The 18,061-nt window shown below is 30.5% G+C and overlaps 2 protein-coding genes across 2 annotated transcripts; one reads left to right on the forward strand and one right to left on the reverse strand.

Moving 5' to 3' along the window:
* Window positions 1-1,729: 1,729 nt before the first annotated feature.
* LOC133284053 (thioredoxin H2-like) lies at window positions 1,730-2,704 on the forward strand. Its single transcript, XM_061481008.1, has 3 exons — window positions 1,730-2,000; window positions 2,082-2,204; window positions 2,351-2,704. Exons 1-3 carry the CDS (start codon window positions 1,875-1,877, stop codon window positions 2,480-2,482), a joined length of 381 nt encoding a protein of 126 aa, XP_061336992.1. The 5' UTR covers window positions 1,730-1,874; the 3' UTR covers window positions 2,483-2,704.
* Window positions 2,705-5,954: 3,250 nt separating this feature from the next.
* On the reverse strand, window positions 5,955-7,291 carry LOC133284067 (uncharacterized). The gene is made up of 2 exons (XM_061481033.1): window positions 6,894-7,291; window positions 5,955-6,402 (listed from the first exon to the last, which is right to left on the reverse strand). Exons 1-2 carry the CDS (start codon window positions 7,289-7,291, stop codon window positions 5,955-5,957), a joined length of 846 nt encoding a protein of 281 aa, XP_061337017.1.
* Window positions 7,292-18,061: the final 10,770 nt, after the last annotated feature.

The following is an 18,061-nucleotide window of genomic DNA, read 5'->3' on the forward strand; positions in this document are numbered from 1 at the left end:
GCAAACTTTTTTTTTTGTTTTTTGTTTATTAAAGTGACGGGTCTCACAAAATTTTGTGTATGTGAAAACCCCACCCCACCTCTTGCAATATGACCGATCGAATCCCCTTTTATTATTTGTGATAAAAAGTTTATCTTAGATGTCAACACAGTTTTGCAATCATTATCACTTTTTTTTAAAATTCTTAAAACGAGAAAAATGAAAATTAATGATTATTGCTTTAATAACTAAAAGAAAGATTTTTAAAGAAAAGCTTTGACAATCGATATGGAGCTCAAAACGTATCACAAATCTAAACTCCTAGCTCGTCGTGATTTGCATCACTTTGTCCATGTCCAATCCTCTAGCTTCTGGATTGCATTTAGATCGAATTGCAAACCACCTGAGGCAAGAACCTCACCCAAAATGCCTTTTTTTTACAATCTTACTTTTAACTCGTGTACAACCTTTGATGTTATGAATGACATTTAAGATTGGATCCAAGAGTCTCATCTAAGAAGAGAATATATCGAAAGTGACTGAACGTACAAATCATATTTCACACGTGATTTTCGAAAGAGAGAAGACATTGATGTTACCCAAATTTGTTCAAGTGAGAACTTAGCAAATTTGTTTAGAATGGTATTGTCTAATCGTTATAGTTCAGAACATTGATCACTTCAATATTTTATTCACCTATATGAATATAAATAGGAATCAACGGTGACGTTTTGTTCTATCAATGGTAGCACAATTTGGTGTTTTGTTCTATCAATGGTAGCACAATTTGGTGCTAGAAGGAATATATATATATATATATATATATATATATATATATATGAGTTCCTCATTTCTGCTATCACTGCTGATGGAAAAACTTGCAGCAAATATATTTATATTAAAATACGTAGCCGGATCTTGAAATTAAAAAAAAAAATTCAAGATACTAAACCGGATCATGGTGGAAGTAAGTGTTGCTACAAATTTTCTGATCTGCAGCAACAAAGAGCTATTAAAACCTATATATATATATATATATATATATATATATATATATACACGAAAAATCCAAAATTCAGTCACTAGACTGTCCAGTGAGTGAATTTTGACTATATTCTCCCGCGAGAATATAATGTAAAAACATTACTATGATGTTCGGCAGATGTTCTTCCGGGAGAACATAGTCAACAATTTTTGTCCACTATATTCTCGCGGGAGAATATAGTGCACTGGACCTAATTTACATCAAGTCACTTGATATTCACTAAACCCATATATATATATATATATATATATATATATATATATATATATATATATTTATTTATTTATTTGTGTGTGTGTGAATCTTTTGTTGGGCAAAGTTGCGGTGTTAAAAAGATTCGGGACCATTGTGTCTTTAGTTTATCATATTTTAATTATGTTTCAGTGTTTCTCATTTTTGTAGTTATTTCTGCACTATATTGAGACCGTACGTGCGTTATCATAAAGTAGATGCTCCCTATCCAATTGTGCAACAGCTCATAAGAGAGGCTTCATCAGAACCTTCAGATGCTGCAAGAGTTCAATCCACACCTTGCCTTCCTGATGTTTGCTGATATACAAATCATGCTTTTACGTCATGTAGTGCCAAGGGGGAATAAACACCGTTCTTTATTATCATTTTGGTTTTTCCTCTTCATAAATTTTATAGCTGGCCACTTGAAGGAATTTGATTCGTTTTAGAAGAAATCACATGGTAGTTTCCTTCTACTTTGTTAATCTCTATATATATCCCAGCCAATTTGCCATCATCTGAACCAATTAAGAAACCTCAAGACTCTTGCAACGCATTGCTTATTCATACATCAAAATCAATTTTGGTTTATCATTCTTGGCCAGAAGAAGGAACCAACATGGGAGCCAACTTACTTAATTTTGTGTATGTTGATAGATCTTCAGAGCCATCCCACATCCTTACCTTCCATTCCACTGCTAAATGGAATGCTCATTTTAATGCCAACAAAAAAACTGACAAGCTGGTATGATTGAAGCTATCTTTAACTATAATCATTATCCACTAGTAAAATTGGTTTTCCTGATACAGTCTTTCTTTGCTATAGATGGTGATTGATTTCACAGCTACATGGTGCGGACCTTGCAAACTCATGGACCCAGTTATTCAAGAGTTTACTGCAAAATACACAGATGTTGAGTTCATCAAGATTGATGTGGAAGAGTTAATGGTATGTCACTTTTTCCCCTTCACTTTAACTAATTTACTCGTTATTGTAAAAGCAACACTCATATATATAAATGCTATTGTTTTTGAGTGACAAATGATTTCCACCAACTGAGAACTGATTTGTATTGACGGTATAAATGGCAACAGGAAGTGTCTGAAGCATTCCAGGTGCAGGCATTGCCAACTTTCATACTCATTAAGAAAGGCAAAGTCGCTGATAAAGTGACGGGGGTAAGAAAAGATGAGCTACAAAGGATGATTGAAAAACACAGAAAATAAATGTGTGATCATGCACAGTAATAAAATCTGAAAGGCTTCGCAGCACATTCTACCTTGACCATTACAAAGGAACAAGAAAATACCAAAAACTCACAAGGCAATAAGTTGGTGTCATCATTTTCACCACAAACAAGAGAAAAATAGGTGTCATTCTTTACCATTACAAGTTCGATATGTAACAAAATGGCATTGACCAACAACTATCAATATTACTGGATTCTTTAGTGTTATTTGACTCTGCTCATCAAAATCTTCAACAACTCGACAATATTATTATTGGCCAATCAACATAGTTCTCTTTTACAAGAAAAAGAAGAAGAGAAAAACAAATCTTGAAATTGTCATGCGGTTCCCGATGGCGGTCCTTGGCAGGGACCACGATTAATGGGTTAAGCTAGGCTAATCATACTAAGTTGGTCCGACACCACATCAAAATTCAAAACCTTAAGACATTGGTTTATGGGTCCTTCCGACTTCACTTAGCCCATTATCAACCAATGTGAGACTCATCACACTTGAATAGCTGATGAAAAGGTTTTATAAACCGGAAGACAAAAACTAAAAGAGAGATGACCGGACCAAAACATTGGACTTTGATAAACGACAGATTCTAACTATAATAACCCTCCTATGTAGTTGTGGATTTAATATTGAAGAATAATTATAAAGAAAGTAGAAGAAAAAGAAATAAAGTCACGTCTGGTGAAGAAAGAGTTAAAATGATAGTTAAGAGGTAAAAATACGGATAAATAAAGTTACCCAAAAAGTAAAAGTAAAGTTAGAAAGATGACTAGAAAAATATTCTAGTCCATTGAGTAAAATTTAGTAATGAATGGAGATGACTAGATAGATAAATTTTTACTTAGTTGAATTTCACTTTCCTTATGTAAGTTAAAAAGTTTTAAAAAACGTTACTATTCCCTTCTCTTCCATGGATTGAATCCACAGAGGAGAAAAACATGAAAAGAGGGATTTTGATGGAAAATCTTCTAAAATTCGTAGAGAGAGCTAAGGACCTCTAAATCACTCCGTTCCAAAGTTAAACTTGTAAAAAATTTCGAGAGGAATCCATTGGTACCAATATTCTTGGATGGGATTCACTGTAAAGAGAGTTCTTCCTCCTCTAAGATTTCGAATTTCATGGAAAATAAGGGTTTTGATGGAGCTTGAGGCCATAGAAACTTGAAGTAAGCTTCTCGCTTCATTCTAAGTAAGTTTATATTAAGAAATCCTAGTTTTCTTTGAGTTTTAAGGAAGATTGAATTTAGATTTTCATTTTAAAAGTTTAGCTTGATTGAGCACGTTAGAGCTTGATTGAGCACGTTAGAGCTTGATTGAGACTGAAAAATGTTTAGATAGAGATTTTAACAGTGAAAATATATTTGAAAAATTTAAGATACCGTATTTTTGAATATTGTCGTATATGTGAATAGTGACGTATACGTGAATAGTATTGTAGAGATGAACAATACCGTAAATGTATTCATTGGTTATAGTGTGAGACCAAATGGACTTATGAAGCAAGAGCATGGACTAGAGCAAGATATGGACATTGAGCAAGGCTCTTGTTTATTTGAGATTGAGGTAAGTATCAAACAAAGGTTTGATATGAAACTTATATGAAATGGATATATGTTTAATTGTGATAACTTCACAATGGATAGGTGTGTTGGTCAATTGTTGAGTATTTTGTTGGCTTGTGGACTTTTCACTTGGAAGAGGCTAGAAAAAAGAGCTATTCCAGGTAAGCTTTCGGTCCTTGGGATTAATCCCCCGTTTGTTTCACTAAACTGCGAGGGAGGGTGATAGTTTGATATGGTATGTTGAAAATAATTTGTTATATGTTGCATGTATATGTATGTATGTTTGTGTGCCACACAAGACAGTGTTTCCTTGTGTGAGGCATAAGAAAGTGTTTCCTTATGCATAGTATGAGACGATGTTTCCTCATACAATATGTTGCAAGACGGTGTTTCTGTAACATCCCAAGCACTGGCGAGGGCGGGCAGTGATTGCCGGTGCAAAGAGGCACGGACAAGGAGCGGCTTCTGACAGGCTTCCAGTGGGGGGTTACATGCATGAATGAATCGAAACGACACCCAAAAGAGAGGGATTCCAAAGACTTTGCAGGTATGAGACTGCACAATTTGGGATAGCTTATAAGAATTAATTGGTACTACCTATACTAACAAGTTACATCTTCTTTTCGGTAGTCCGGAATGGAAGAACTTCATAGTTAAGCGTGCTTGACTTGGAGCAATTCTGGGATGGGTGACCTCCTGAGAAGTTTTCCCAGGAAGTGTGCGAGTGAGAAAAAAGCACACTGAAAAGTCTCGTGTTAGTATCCAGTATGATTATATTATTGCACACTGCATTGTCATACATATTCTGATGCATCCATGGATTTTTATATTTTGTTTATACCAGAAGTGAGCTTAGGGGTAGAGGAGCCATCCAAGGGTCCCTAGCTTACTGAGGTAATTATATTATCTCATCCTGCATATGGGGATTAACATTTCAGTTACAGGAGCTGATGGTGCTGAGGCATAGCGTGACAAGAAGCCAGACGAGAGATATTACCTGACCTGATAGTTAGGTTTAGCTTGTTATGCTGATACGTATTTGGTATGGTTTTATTTTGGATATTATCTATATGTCATGCCATTATTTTGAGAGCATAGGAGATGTTTATGTCATGTTGATAGTTTACCTATTTCGTTAGTTACGTCTGTATATGTCTAGGTTACTTATCTGATTATATCTCTTTTGGTTGGTTGATGTAATCATGTAAGTAACTCTATGGATATTATTTTGAGACCTGTTATGTAAGGGATAACCTATGCCATGGATGGCTGGGTAATATGGTTTATGTCTAGATTATAGTAAAGTGTCAATCAGGTTAAGATTATCATGATGAGATTTATCCCCAGTGGTCCAAAATACATAGGAAATGCTGTCCGTTTTATTTTGGCCATGGAAGTGAAAATGTTTGCAATACATAAGGAAAAAGAGAAAATTTATTCAGTTAGCTTCCGCGTTAATTAAGTTGAGCATGTTGCGCTTACTATCATATGAATGTTAATTAACCGGCGGCAGACGGGGCGTTATACTGACTTAAGGGGAAATATCTCGAGATTAATCAATTTCAAGACAAACACATCACAATACACAAGACACCTCTATTTAACAGAAACCATTCAATGCACTGATAATCACCGTTTCATTTCTTTTTTTCTTTTTCCATTCTTCAAGAACAGCAGAGTAAAAATGTATACTACAGATAAACGCTTGTCTCCAAAGCTACATCATGCTGCAGATAAGGTAGCAACTAAGCTTGGTTTATCTGTATTATGTACAAATTTCACATCCAATAGTGAAATCACATGTTATATAGTTATTGATGTTGTAGTGTAATCTTTCATGTTAAAGAGGATTAATGGAGAGCTACAGCCATTAGACTAAAAATAATTGTTTAGTTATCAGCATCACTCAGAATACTTCTTAGATCATACTTCTGTTGCGTAGTCAGCCTTGTTGGAAATATAACATCAAACTTGATTCTGAGGTTTCCTTTCCTGCTAGGTTCCTTTGGAATTGGCATACCTTCATTTGGGATCACCAGCTGATAACCTGGTTTCACAATATCAGTCACTTGGATTGTGAGATCTCTTCCATCCAACGTTGGTATGTGGAGAGTCTTTCCTATGAGAGCATCTAGAAGTGATATCTTGTGGATCACTACCAAGTCATTCCCTTCCCTCTTGAAAAAAGCATGTGGTTTCTCCTCCAACACAAAAATTAGATCACCTGGAGCAGCTCCTGGTTTTTGGTTGCCTCTCCCAGAAAAAATGATTTCTGTGCCATTCCTCCAACCAGGTTCAATATTAATCAGCAAGATTTCTTCTACGGATTTTAACCTTCTGCCAAAACAAAAAAGAGGATTCCTAGTGAAACCAAAAACTTATATTTCCAATTAAATTGAAATGAAGAGGGAAAAGAGTGGACATATTGTGCTCCTAAATTTATGTTGATACAAATCTGGTTTAATTGCAAAGTTCAACAGTAAATAAATCTAATATTGAAACAAAACACTAAAAACATTATATACAAAACATAATTTTTTTCAAATTTTTCTCTCAATATTTTCATTTGGGTTCATATATTACCAACCCAACTATTTTGGGATAAAGATATTGTTGACGTTGATATCAATATATCAACATCCATCAAGGATGGCCTAAGCAAACCCCTAAAACAATTAAATTACACCTTCCTTTCTTCACATGTGGGTACAGAAAACAGATAAATGTATATGCATTCGTGCCTGCACAAATGTGCATGATCAAGCCAAATAATTGAAGGCCAAAAAAGAAAACAGCCAAAACAACAGAGTATGAGAGTTAAGAATTACCCAAATACATCAGGAACCATTCTTAAGATTTTAAGCTTCACTCTACAACCTTTGTAAAGGTCCTCAAGGGTACACTGCAATCTGCTCTCAACCACCCCTGCTTCATCTTCCTTCAGATTCCCAGCATCCCCATCACCATTTTCTTTGATGGAGCTATGAGAGTTAAGGCGATAGTGACGGTAGAAATCATAGACCTTTCGCTTCTTGGGATCACTAAGCACTTCATAGGCCTCTTTAATCTGCTTGAACTTGGTCTCAAACTCTTCTTTCCTAATTGGGTGTTGAGGGTTCTTATCCGGATGCCATTTAATGACCAAACTTTTATAAGCCTTTTTCAACTCTTCATCCGTGGCATCAAAGTTCACCTTAAGTATCTCGTAATAATCCTTAGAACCCATGTCAACAAAATACAAGTGAATTCAGCGTGAAAATTAGGTGAAAAAACTTTCTCTACTTTTGGTGTGACTCTCTGTGAGTGGCTGCAAAAAGGTAGGAGAGGGTGCTGAGTCCAACAACACTGAATCTAGTAATAGTATTAACCAGTTGCGAAGGGAGAGAGAAATCAATGCAAAATCACAAAAGAAACAGAAATCACTCTGTGGAAAAGATTGTAAAATAACAAGGAACAAGAACAACTTTAAAATAAATCTTTATATTGAATTGATTTAAAAGAATGAAATACTAATGATTTAGTCCATACTTAACATAAATCCTAATAAAATAAGAAATAAGATCTTTACAAATAAAAAAGATATCATAAAGATATTCTTTTCAACAGAGATTTATGAGGAGATGAATCTTGAAACAAAGTGATGACAAAGAATCAAGCTTGATGAGGAGAATAGAGATATAGATATTTTTATTTTGGCATTTTAATATTTTGAATTACATTATTTACCGTTGTGCTACAACAGCTTGCCAAAAAAATGGACAACCAAGGTCCAATAGATGGATAATTGCCGCCACATATTTGTGGGAATAAGTCAAAAATTAATAATTTTTTTGGAAAATTCTTCTTTTAAAAAAAAGTAAAATCTTTGATGGAAGATTTAAATTGTGAGATAGCAATATTAATTCAGATATTATGCTGAAATACATTCATCTAAGTAATTATTCTAGATTTGCATCTAAAATTTCCCTTACAAATTTAGTGAATGACTGATTTTTATTTTTTATTTTTAGTATTTTAGGATTTAGCAGGAAGCTTCTTTGAAATATATATATAGTATAGCATTCCAATATGTTGAATGATTAAAGTACATAATGATTATAATCTCAAATTACTGGAGATGTTGCTTATCGTACAAAATAGATATTTCCTAATTTTAAAGAGAAAGTGGAATAGAGTCGAGGGTAGGCACTAGCAATCTCTATAACAATTATATTGACATGGCACATGGGACATGGAACATGACACGACACGATATTTTAATATGTTAATTCTAAAAAATACTAGATTTTGACACGTTAGGACACGTTTTGATATTAAATAATATTTTTAATTTATGTAGTATATATTATGTTTAATATTTAATAATTTAACAAAAAAAATAAGCTAAACTTATAATAGTCATCAATTTTATAAAAAAATATAAGATATCTCAAATATTTATATTAAACTCAATAAAATGGTAATCGTAATCCAACGAATCTAATAGTTGGAATTAAAAATACAAACCTTTTTTTGAGTCTTTACAACTCGTGTTAGAATGTGAGAGTGTCGGAGAATATCAAAAAATGTCGGACATGACACATCAAATTTTTTGAAGTATCGTTGAGATGCAATTGCTATTTACAGGGCTGAGAAGAAAGATTTGAACAGAAACAACAAACAAATACGTATTTAAAAAAATTTCCGCTTTTAAAGAGATTCCTTCCAAAATACTCTGAACACATAATATCGTCCGCGGTCTTAGAAATAGGGGTAGAAATATTATGCACGATTTGGTTTCCTTTAGGGGGTGTTTGGTACCCGGATAATATTTGATATCCTTGGAAAGTAAATTTGGAAAAGTTTAATGCTACGTTTGGTACCCAGAAAAAGGGAAGTTTCCCTGGTAACAATATTTCCGGTTGTTTGATGTTGTGTGTAAAATTACGTACGGCAACCAACGCTGGAAGTCCATCGATTAGGTAGAATACTTTTTTGTCCGGAAACGTGAAAAAGGAACCACCAATATTGGACCAAAATAACCTTGTGTGATAAGAAGGTTGTAGCTTGCAGAGGTTACCTTTCTTCATCCTCTTCACCTTCCTCTGCTAAAATTGTCTCTGGCCAAATTACTAAGAGTAGGAATAGCTGGATATAACGAAAAGCTTAAACTCGTGACAGCCACAAATGTAAAAGTGTTCCTTTGCATTGAGTTTCAACAGCACCAATAAGCTTGTTCGTGGGTTTCCTATACATGATGTGTATGAGCTTCCTCCAATGAACTACATAATTGGTTGCACCGTAATGTTCCATTTTTTTGCTGATCTCAATGTTAGACCATAAGTTATTTTCTTAAGGCCAACGTACCTGTATGCACCAATATTTGAATCAAAAGCTAAATGTGGGGTTATTTTGGTAAAATAACCTCATATTCCCACTAATATTTCATAATCAACCAAACACACACTCAGTAAAATTATTCAAATGTTCCCAGGAAAATATGGGTCTACCAAACAACTTTTTATTAATATTTCAGTAAAATATATTTCCTGCTACATTCCGGTGATAATTGTTTCCCGGATAAAAAAAAATTTCTCCTGTACCAAACGCCCCCTTAATTTTTTTATACCGAATCCAAAAAGTAGTTTGGTTCGGATAAATTGAATTGGTTTTTAAATCAATTTGGAAAAGATATTGATTTAGAAATCAGTTTGGAATTTGGTTCGTCATTCGGATTAATTTGATTTTTTACACTTTTAAGGATCTATGGGTATGATTCGGTTGGATTTTATCTCAATCCGAACCGAATTAATAAATTGAACTAAACCGATTTTAAAAATATTTTGATTCATAAACTGATTGAAAAAAAAATATGATTCTTTTAATGCAGCACATATCTAGAAGTGTAAATGGGTCAGGCTGGACCAGGCTTTGATCTATTTGATATAAGCTTATGTAAAAAAAAATTCAGCATATATGGCCTATTGGCCTACTAAAGACTTTATTTATAGGTCAAGCCTGGTCTATTTTAAAAAATTAGAGAGCCTTATATGGCCTACAGGCCTTGTAGGCCTCCCTAGTGATATATTTTTAAAAAAATTTAAAATTATTTTTAATTTTTTAAAATATTCGCTTGACATTACAAGTCATTAACGCGTTTTTAAATTGCTGCATTTTTTACACGAGATATAAATTTCACTAGTGAGCATTAAAGTTTTTACAATAGTAAACAAAATAACTATTAAAATATAATGAGCAAAGTTCCATTCATGCATGCGCTAGTACTTCTCATAATTCATAAAAAAATGACAAACAAGAAAGAGTCAACATAATACCTAAGCTCTATAATGTATATCAGAGAGGAATAGAGTCAAAGAAATAGAGAAAATAAGAAAAGTACAATTACTAGGTCAACCAAAGCTGAAATAAAGTCTACAAGAGAATGTCACCTAAAATAAATATATTATTTTATTTTATTTTAAAAAATTAAATAAGCCAGCCTACAATGCTTTAGGTTAGACTTGACAAAATTAGTCTATGGCCTACTTGTTAAAAAGGCTTTCTTATAAGCCTAAGTCTACCTTAATTTTTACCGTAGGCCGGGCTGTAAGCTGGGTCAGGCCAGCCTGGCCCATTTACACCCTTACTCATATCAATTCACAATTTGGTTTGAAAATTGTTTTTTTTGTACCCGTATCTCTAGATGAGGATCTTACCCTTACGTTTTATCTCTAAGTGAGAAGATAAGTTTTAATTATACAATTTATATAAGATTTGATTGAATAAGAGATTATAAAATTTAAATTTTATGTAATTTAATATGATATCAAATAAAATATATTATTATGAAAAGTAGTATAATTTAATATTTAAGAATGTGATTTATGAAAAGAACTAAGGGGGTATTTTTAAAAGTTATTTTTCAAAATAATACCAAAAATGATTCACATTGGGATAATATTGAACATGTGTAAAACGTTAGATAATGTGTCACTTTATATGAACTAGTTGATTACCCGTGCGATGCACGGAGAAAAAAAAATCGGTTTGTTTGTCCTGTAAACGAATTAATAAGAAAATCAGTTTGTTCGTATGACATAAACGTGTAACTTTTAAGGTAGGAACAAAAAAAAGAATATAATAATTTAAACACAGTAAATTCCATGGTACCATGAACAACAAAGAAACTTCTGTAACAGAAAATAAACATACGAACCATGAACAAGCCGAAGGATAGCGTTTCACACTTACCAGTAAAGGGAGACAACACACGACAGCCTGAGGTCGAAGAATCACTCAGAATATTTTTTTAACGGTCCGTCCTTCTTCTCTTATTTTGGGGAGTTTGGAAATCTGATTGATGTTTATTCATGACAGCGCCCAACTTGCTTGGAAGAACTTTTGATTAAGAGAAAAGAGAAGATAAATTAAGAACTTTTTAAACTCTCCTTTATATGTATATAGATGTGCTTCAACGGAAAAGCGAAGAGAAAAGAGAGATATTCCCAAAAATACCAAAAAAATAGAAAAGAAAAGCCCGCGAGATCAAAAAAACTCAGTGTGCGGAAATGACAGTGCCGTATTCGAATTGCAGGGTGAAATTAAGATACACAGGACAAACGTCATTAAGATAGAAGTCATTTAAAATTTAAAATTGATGGTCAGAACATGTGCGCTTTCACTTTATAATTTTGGTTAATAAAAATTAAGATTTAAAAAATTACTTATTCGTAAAATTATAAATTTTAATTACTTATTCGGTAATTTAATTAAATATATGTTTTGCTTTTTGAGGGAGTAGAAGTCATTTCATCAATGCGTCAGCAATTTCTAGTCATGAAAGACAAATGTCATTATCTGTTTCCACGTTTAAAAACAAAATAACTATATAATAAAAAAATGTAGGTATTGCGAGCTTCAGATGCTTCCTGGTTCTTCTTGCGCGTAAAGATTAAAATTCAATTTTTAAAAGAAATTTTTTTCCCACCATCCATATTTAAATTTAAAATTTTAAACCATTTCAAATTTTAAATTTCAGATCAGACGACCAATTCCAACATAAAAAGCAATTAAAACACTTGATTATGCAATTAAAATTTCGAATTTCAAAACCATATTTATTCATTAATTATTCTTTTATGTCTACAACCACAAATGGTCATTTAATTATTCGATTTAAATTTTAAAATTCAATTTTTAAAAGAAATTCTTTTCCCACCATCCATATTTAAATTCAAAATTTCAAACCATTTCAAGTTTTGAATTTCAGATCAGACGACCAATTCCAACATAAAAAGCAATTAAAACATCTGATTATCCAATTAAAATTTTGAATTTCAAAACCATATTTATTAATTAATTATTGTTTTATGTCTGCCACCACAAATGGTCATTTAATTATTCGATTTACAAATTAAAATTGGATTTTTGAAAGAAATTCTTTTCCCACCATCCATATTTAAATTCAAAATTTTAAATCATTTTAAGTTTCGAATTTTAGAATTTTAGATCAGATGACCAATTCCAACATAAAAAACAATTAAATCAACTGATTTCTTTTTGGATACCAATGTGATGGCCAGTGGGACATTCAATGTCTTGTCTGCCACCACAAATGGTCATTTAATTATTCGATTTAAAGATTAAAATTCGATTTTTAAAAGAATTTCTTTTCCCACCATCCATATTTAAATTCAAAATTTTAAACCATTTCAAATTTCGAATTTCAGATCAGACGACCAATTCTAACATAAAAAGAAATTAAAACACTTAATTATCCAATTAAAATTTTGAATTTAAAACCATATTTATTAATTAATTATTCTTTTATGTCTGCCACCATAAACGGTCATTTAATTATTCAATTACAAATTTAAAATTCGATTTTTAAAAGAAGTTTTTTTCCCACCATCCATTTTCAAATTCAAAATTTTAAACCATTTCAAATTTCGAATTTTAGATCAGATGACACATTCCAACATAAAAAGAAATTAAATCAGCTGATTTCTTTTTGGATATCAATGTGATGGGCAGTGGGACATTCAATGTCTTGTCTGCCACCACAAATGATCATTTAATTATTCGATTTAAAGATTAAAATTCAATTTTTAAAAGAATTTCTTTTTCCACCATCCATATTTAAATTCAAAATTTTAAACCATTTCAAATTTCGAATTTCAGATCAGACGACCAATTCCAACATAAAAAGCAATTAAAACACTTGATTATCCAATTAAAATTTTGAATTTCAAAACCATATTAATTAATTAATTATTCTTTTATGTCTGCCACCACAAACGGTTATTTAATTATTCAATTACAAATTTAAAATTCAATTTTTAAAAGAAATTCTTTTCCCACCATCCATATTTAAATTCAAAATTTTAAACTATTTCAAATTTCGAATTTCAGATCAGACGACTAATTCCAACATAAAAAGCAATTAAAACACCTGATTATCTAATTTATTTTGTCTGTCAGCTCTCTTGATTCTTGATTGTTATGATATTTGAATCATTATATAACAAAGATAATGTCTTTGTTATATCATTATTGTGTATATATTTTTTTTAAAATAACCATAACGAAATTGTGAATTGAATGACGATCAGGTCTTCAACAATTGTGAAATTTATTTTTGTTTCTATTGATCTCCATGAATAGAGATCGTGAATGCATGTCCATGAAAAGAGTTTTCTTTTTATTGAATTTAAAATTTCGAATTTCAGATTGTGCAAAATAAATACATAATTTCAAAATTTAATTGATAAATCATTTAAAAATTTCGAAAATTCAATTTTTAAAAGAATATTGGTATGATAGTTTATCTGATAGAGTTTTCTTTTTATCGAATTTAAAATTTCGAAATTTAATTGATAAACCATTTAAAATTTCGAAAATTCAATTTTTAAAAGAATATTGGTATGATAGCTTATCTGATATGATAGTTTTGGTTTTGAGATTTAATTTATTTTGTCTGTCAGCTCTCTTGATTCTTGATTGTTATGATATTTGAATCAAATATATAACAAAGATAATGTCTATATAACAAAGATAATGTCTTTGTTTTTTTTTTGGAGTTACCCAACCCTAATTATCTCTTTGAGACGAGTTGGCTCCCTCCGGTATCCCCACGAGCTTCGACTCTTTGAGCCGGCTATGGGACTAATCCGGAGTGCGGGAGAACAATGATGGCTAAAGGTTCAGCCCCCTCCCCAAGAATGCATTCAGCGAGAATCGAACACATATCCAACCCCACTAACTCAGTGCCAAGTTACCAACTGAGCTGCACCCATTGGGTAAGATAATGTCTTTGTTATATCATTATTGTATATATATTTTTTTTAAAATAACCATAACGACATTGTGAATTGAATGACGATCAGGTCTTCAACAATTGTGAAATTTTTTTTTGTTTCTATTGATCTCCATGAATAGAGATCGTGAATGCATGTCCGTGAAAAGAGTTTTCTCTTTATTGAATTTCAGATTGTGCAAAATAAATACATAATTTCGAAATTTAATAGATAAACCATTTAAAATTTCGAATTTCAGTTGAGATGACTAATTCCAACATAAAAAACAATTAAAACAGCTGATTTTTTTTGGATACCAATGTGATGGGCAGTGAGACATTCAATGCCTTGTCTGCAACTATTATTCGATTTAAAAATTAAAATTCAATTTTTAAAAGAGTTTTTTTTCCAATTTACCCAATAAAGAAATTTTGCATATAACCAAATTGTAGAATTAACCAGAGAGTGACACTTGGCAAAACTTTCCAGCAGTGAACTCTCCTTTATATGTATACTAGTATATTACCCGTGCGATGCACGGGAAAAAAAGATCAAAAATTTTGTCGTACGCCGTGATTGGTTAATCGCACTGCAAACCTTATATTTACAAAAAATTGTGTTGTTATTTTGTTCTATATTTCAGGTGAAAAAAATTACAGCATTGACACAGAGCTTTGCAAATATCAACTACAAACAAAAATCTGTTATTCAGAGGGATAATTAATTTTGCATACAACTACATCATAATACACCATAATACGTTATAATACACCATGTTAACATGAGAAAGGGATATAAAAAGAAAAATGCGTACAAATCATTGCTAACTATAACATTCATCAACAAAATCAAGGTAACAATAACACTAAGCAAATATGAATTTAAAATATCAGCTTTTTGCTATTCATTCAGTATCATTTCTTAGCAATCATTGGAGGGATGAGTTCAGCACTTACTAAATATGTCATTTCTTGTGTGATTTTCGTTCATTGTGCATACGATACAGAAGGTAAAAACTCATTAAATAAGTAACACTAATATGTTAACACCCAAAAGTCATAGTATCAGCAAAAAAAAAGATTGGATTAAATTTTTTTAAGGACCAAAAAAATGTTGTCTGAACGGGATTTAAATGCAACTTAATCAAATAAGCATGTATAAGTCATAATTTTTGCTTACATTGCAACAAATGCATATGAACAAAATAAAAGCAACTACACTAATCTTTGAGATAGACTTTCATTTATTGCAATCACATTTAAATAATAATAATAAATAATTATTACTTGCAAGGATTTGTGTCGTTAGTATTTGGAATTTTACAAATTTGTATTTACAAAAATAAAAATCAGATTTAGGAATTTAATTATAAAAGAAGAAGGATAAAATTTTAATTTAATTATAAAAATGTGTTTGTGGGTCGGCCCTCCGGGCCGAGTCCAGTTTGCCACCTCTAACTATCAGCATGTAAAATGTCTTTATATTTATCCACAAAAAAAGATTTTTATAGTTGTGTCTAGGTTTTTATATTTTATCTCAGAAATGAACTTTCATTTACTACAATCAGATTTATAAAATATTAATAGATAATTAATTTTTTAGCAAGATTTTGTGTAATTAGTCTTTGAAATTTCACAAATTTATATTTAGCAAAATTGAAATCAAATTTAGTAATTTAATTATAAAAGAAGAAGGATAAAATTTTAGTTGAATTATAAAAATATATTAGCGAGCCGGCCCTCCGAGCCGAGCCCAGTTTTCCACCTCTAACTGTCAGCATTTTATATAAATAATTTTTCTTTGCAAGGATTAGTGTCGTTAGTCTTTGAAATTTCACAAATTTGTATTTACAAAAATTTAAATCAGATTTAGTAATTTAATTATAAAATAAGAAGGATAAAATTTCAGTTTAATTATAAAAATATATTACTGGACCGGCCCTCCGGGCCGAGCCTAGTTTTTCACCTCTAACTGTCAGCATTTTAAATAAATAATTTTTTTTGCAAGGATTAGTGTCGTTAGTCTTTGGAATTTCACAAATTTGTATTTACAAAAATTGAAATCAAATTTAGTAATTTAATTATAAAAGAAGAAAAATAAAATTTCAATTGGATTATAAAAATATATTGGAGGGCCGGCCCTCCAGGCCGAGCCTAGTTTTTCACCTCTAACTGTCAGCATTTTATATAAATAATTATTTTTTGCAAGTATTTATGTTAATTACACTCTTGCAATAAAAAAATGAAAGTTTAATTTATTTCTTATGTACTAAATTAAAATTTTCATTTTTATAATTCTTAAATTTTAATAAATTTTTTTTTTCAGAATGACAGACGTCATTTTTTATTTAAATTTAAAATATAAAAAAATTTATATTAATTATACATATTTTTTATATAATTTTTTTGTATTTTAATTTATGATTTTTATATATTTTTTTAATTGGTTATACATGTATATTTAAAATTTTATATTTTTTTAAAAAATACATTTATATTATTTTAATTGGTTATACAATAATATTTTAAAAATTTATTTTAAATTTTTTATTTATTTTTAGTAAAGTATAAATTATGCCATTTCTTATTTTTTCTTTTAAATTTAAAAATTCAAAATCGACTATGAATGTATTTTATAATTTTAAATATTTATTGTTTAATCTATTATTTTATATTAAAATCAAATTTATTATATATATCTTTTTTCACTGCATAAATCTTAAATGCTGAACTCTTTTCCCACATATCAAGTTCACATAATTTTTCATTTAATTTATTTCCAAATTTCAAATTTCTTTTACAATATAAATAATTTTGTTATTTTACAATTTTATTAATATTTTTGTTTTTTTATGCAGCATTAATAGGGCTCACAATTATCCATGCAAAAAATAGTGGAATATACAACAAAAGAAAAGTATAGGTCTTTTTACTCATAATATACAACAAAAGAAAAGTAGTGAGACATTAAATGAGTTGTCTGTCACACAAATTTTTCTAAAAGTTTTTCCATCATTACAAAGTTAAAAATTCAAATCCAAAATTCAAATTTAAACGTAAATTCAAAATTTAGAAGAGTTGAAATCCAAAATTTGAAATCAATTAAGAATACGAATTTGAAAAGAGTGACCAATTCCAATGCAGAAAACATTTAAAAGAGCTGAGTAATTCCAATGTACAAATCAGTGGGACATTGAATGAGTTGTCTGCCACCATAAATGATTAACTTAATTTTTCATTGATTTTTTATTTCGATTTTTAAAAGAAGTTATTATTTATTTAATTTTTTATTTCCAAATCCTTTCCCACCATTACAATTTGAAATTTAAAATTGAAATCCAAAATTTGAAATCAATTTAGAATTCGAATTTCAAAAGAGTGAGCAATTCCAATGTAGAAAGCATATAAAAGAGCTGAGTAATTTCAATGTACAAATAAGTGGGACGTTGAATGAGTTGTCTGCCACCATAAATGACTAATTTAGTTTTCTATTGATTTTTTATTTCGATTTTTAAAAGAAATTATTATTTATTTAATTTTTTATTTGCAAATCGTTTCCCAACATTACAATTTGAAATTTAAAATTGAAATCCAAAATTTGAAATCAATTCAGAATTCGAATTTCAAAAGAGTGAGGAAATACACAGAAGAATTAACATTCAAAATCTTGTTCCTCTATGATTTTAACTTTCAAGGGATGAGAAGAAAATTGAAATGGAGAGT

Source organism: Gastrolobium bilobum, unplaced genomic scaffold (assembly GCF_033153095.1).
Source record: "Gastrolobium bilobum isolate Gb01-03AN ecotype WA unplaced genomic scaffold, APGP_CSIRO_Gbil_v1 utg32482, whole genome shotgun sequence".
In the NCBI taxonomy this organism is placed as follows: domain Eukaryota; kingdom Viridiplantae; phylum Streptophyta; class Magnoliopsida; order Fabales; family Fabaceae; genus Gastrolobium; species Gastrolobium bilobum.

What these genes read in the sequence shown, in the direction of transcription:
- LOC133284053 (XM_061481008.1), top strand. Translation starts at nt 1,875, where the DNA reads ATGGGAGCCAACTTACTTAATTTTGTGTATGTTGATAGATCTTCAGAG. An exon ending in ACAAAAAAACTGACAAGCTG is followed by an intron (nt 2,001 to 2,081) that starts GTATGATTGAAG and finishes TCTTTGCTATAG; the next exon opens with ATGGTGATTGATTTCACAGC. An exon ending in TTGATGTGGAAGAGTTAATG is followed by an intron (nt 2,205 to 2,350) that starts GTATGTCACTTT and finishes AAATGGCAACAG; the next exon opens with GAAGTGTCTGAAGCATTCCA.
- LOC133284067 (XM_061481033.1), bottom strand. Translation starts at nt 7,291, where the DNA reads ATGGGTTCTAAGGATTATTACGAGATACTTAAGGTGAACTTTGATGCC. An exon ending in ATGGTTCCTGATGTATTTGG is followed by an intron (nt 6,403 to 6,893) that starts GTAATTCTTAAC and finishes TTGTTTTGGCAG; the next exon opens with AAGGTTAAAATCCGTAGAAG.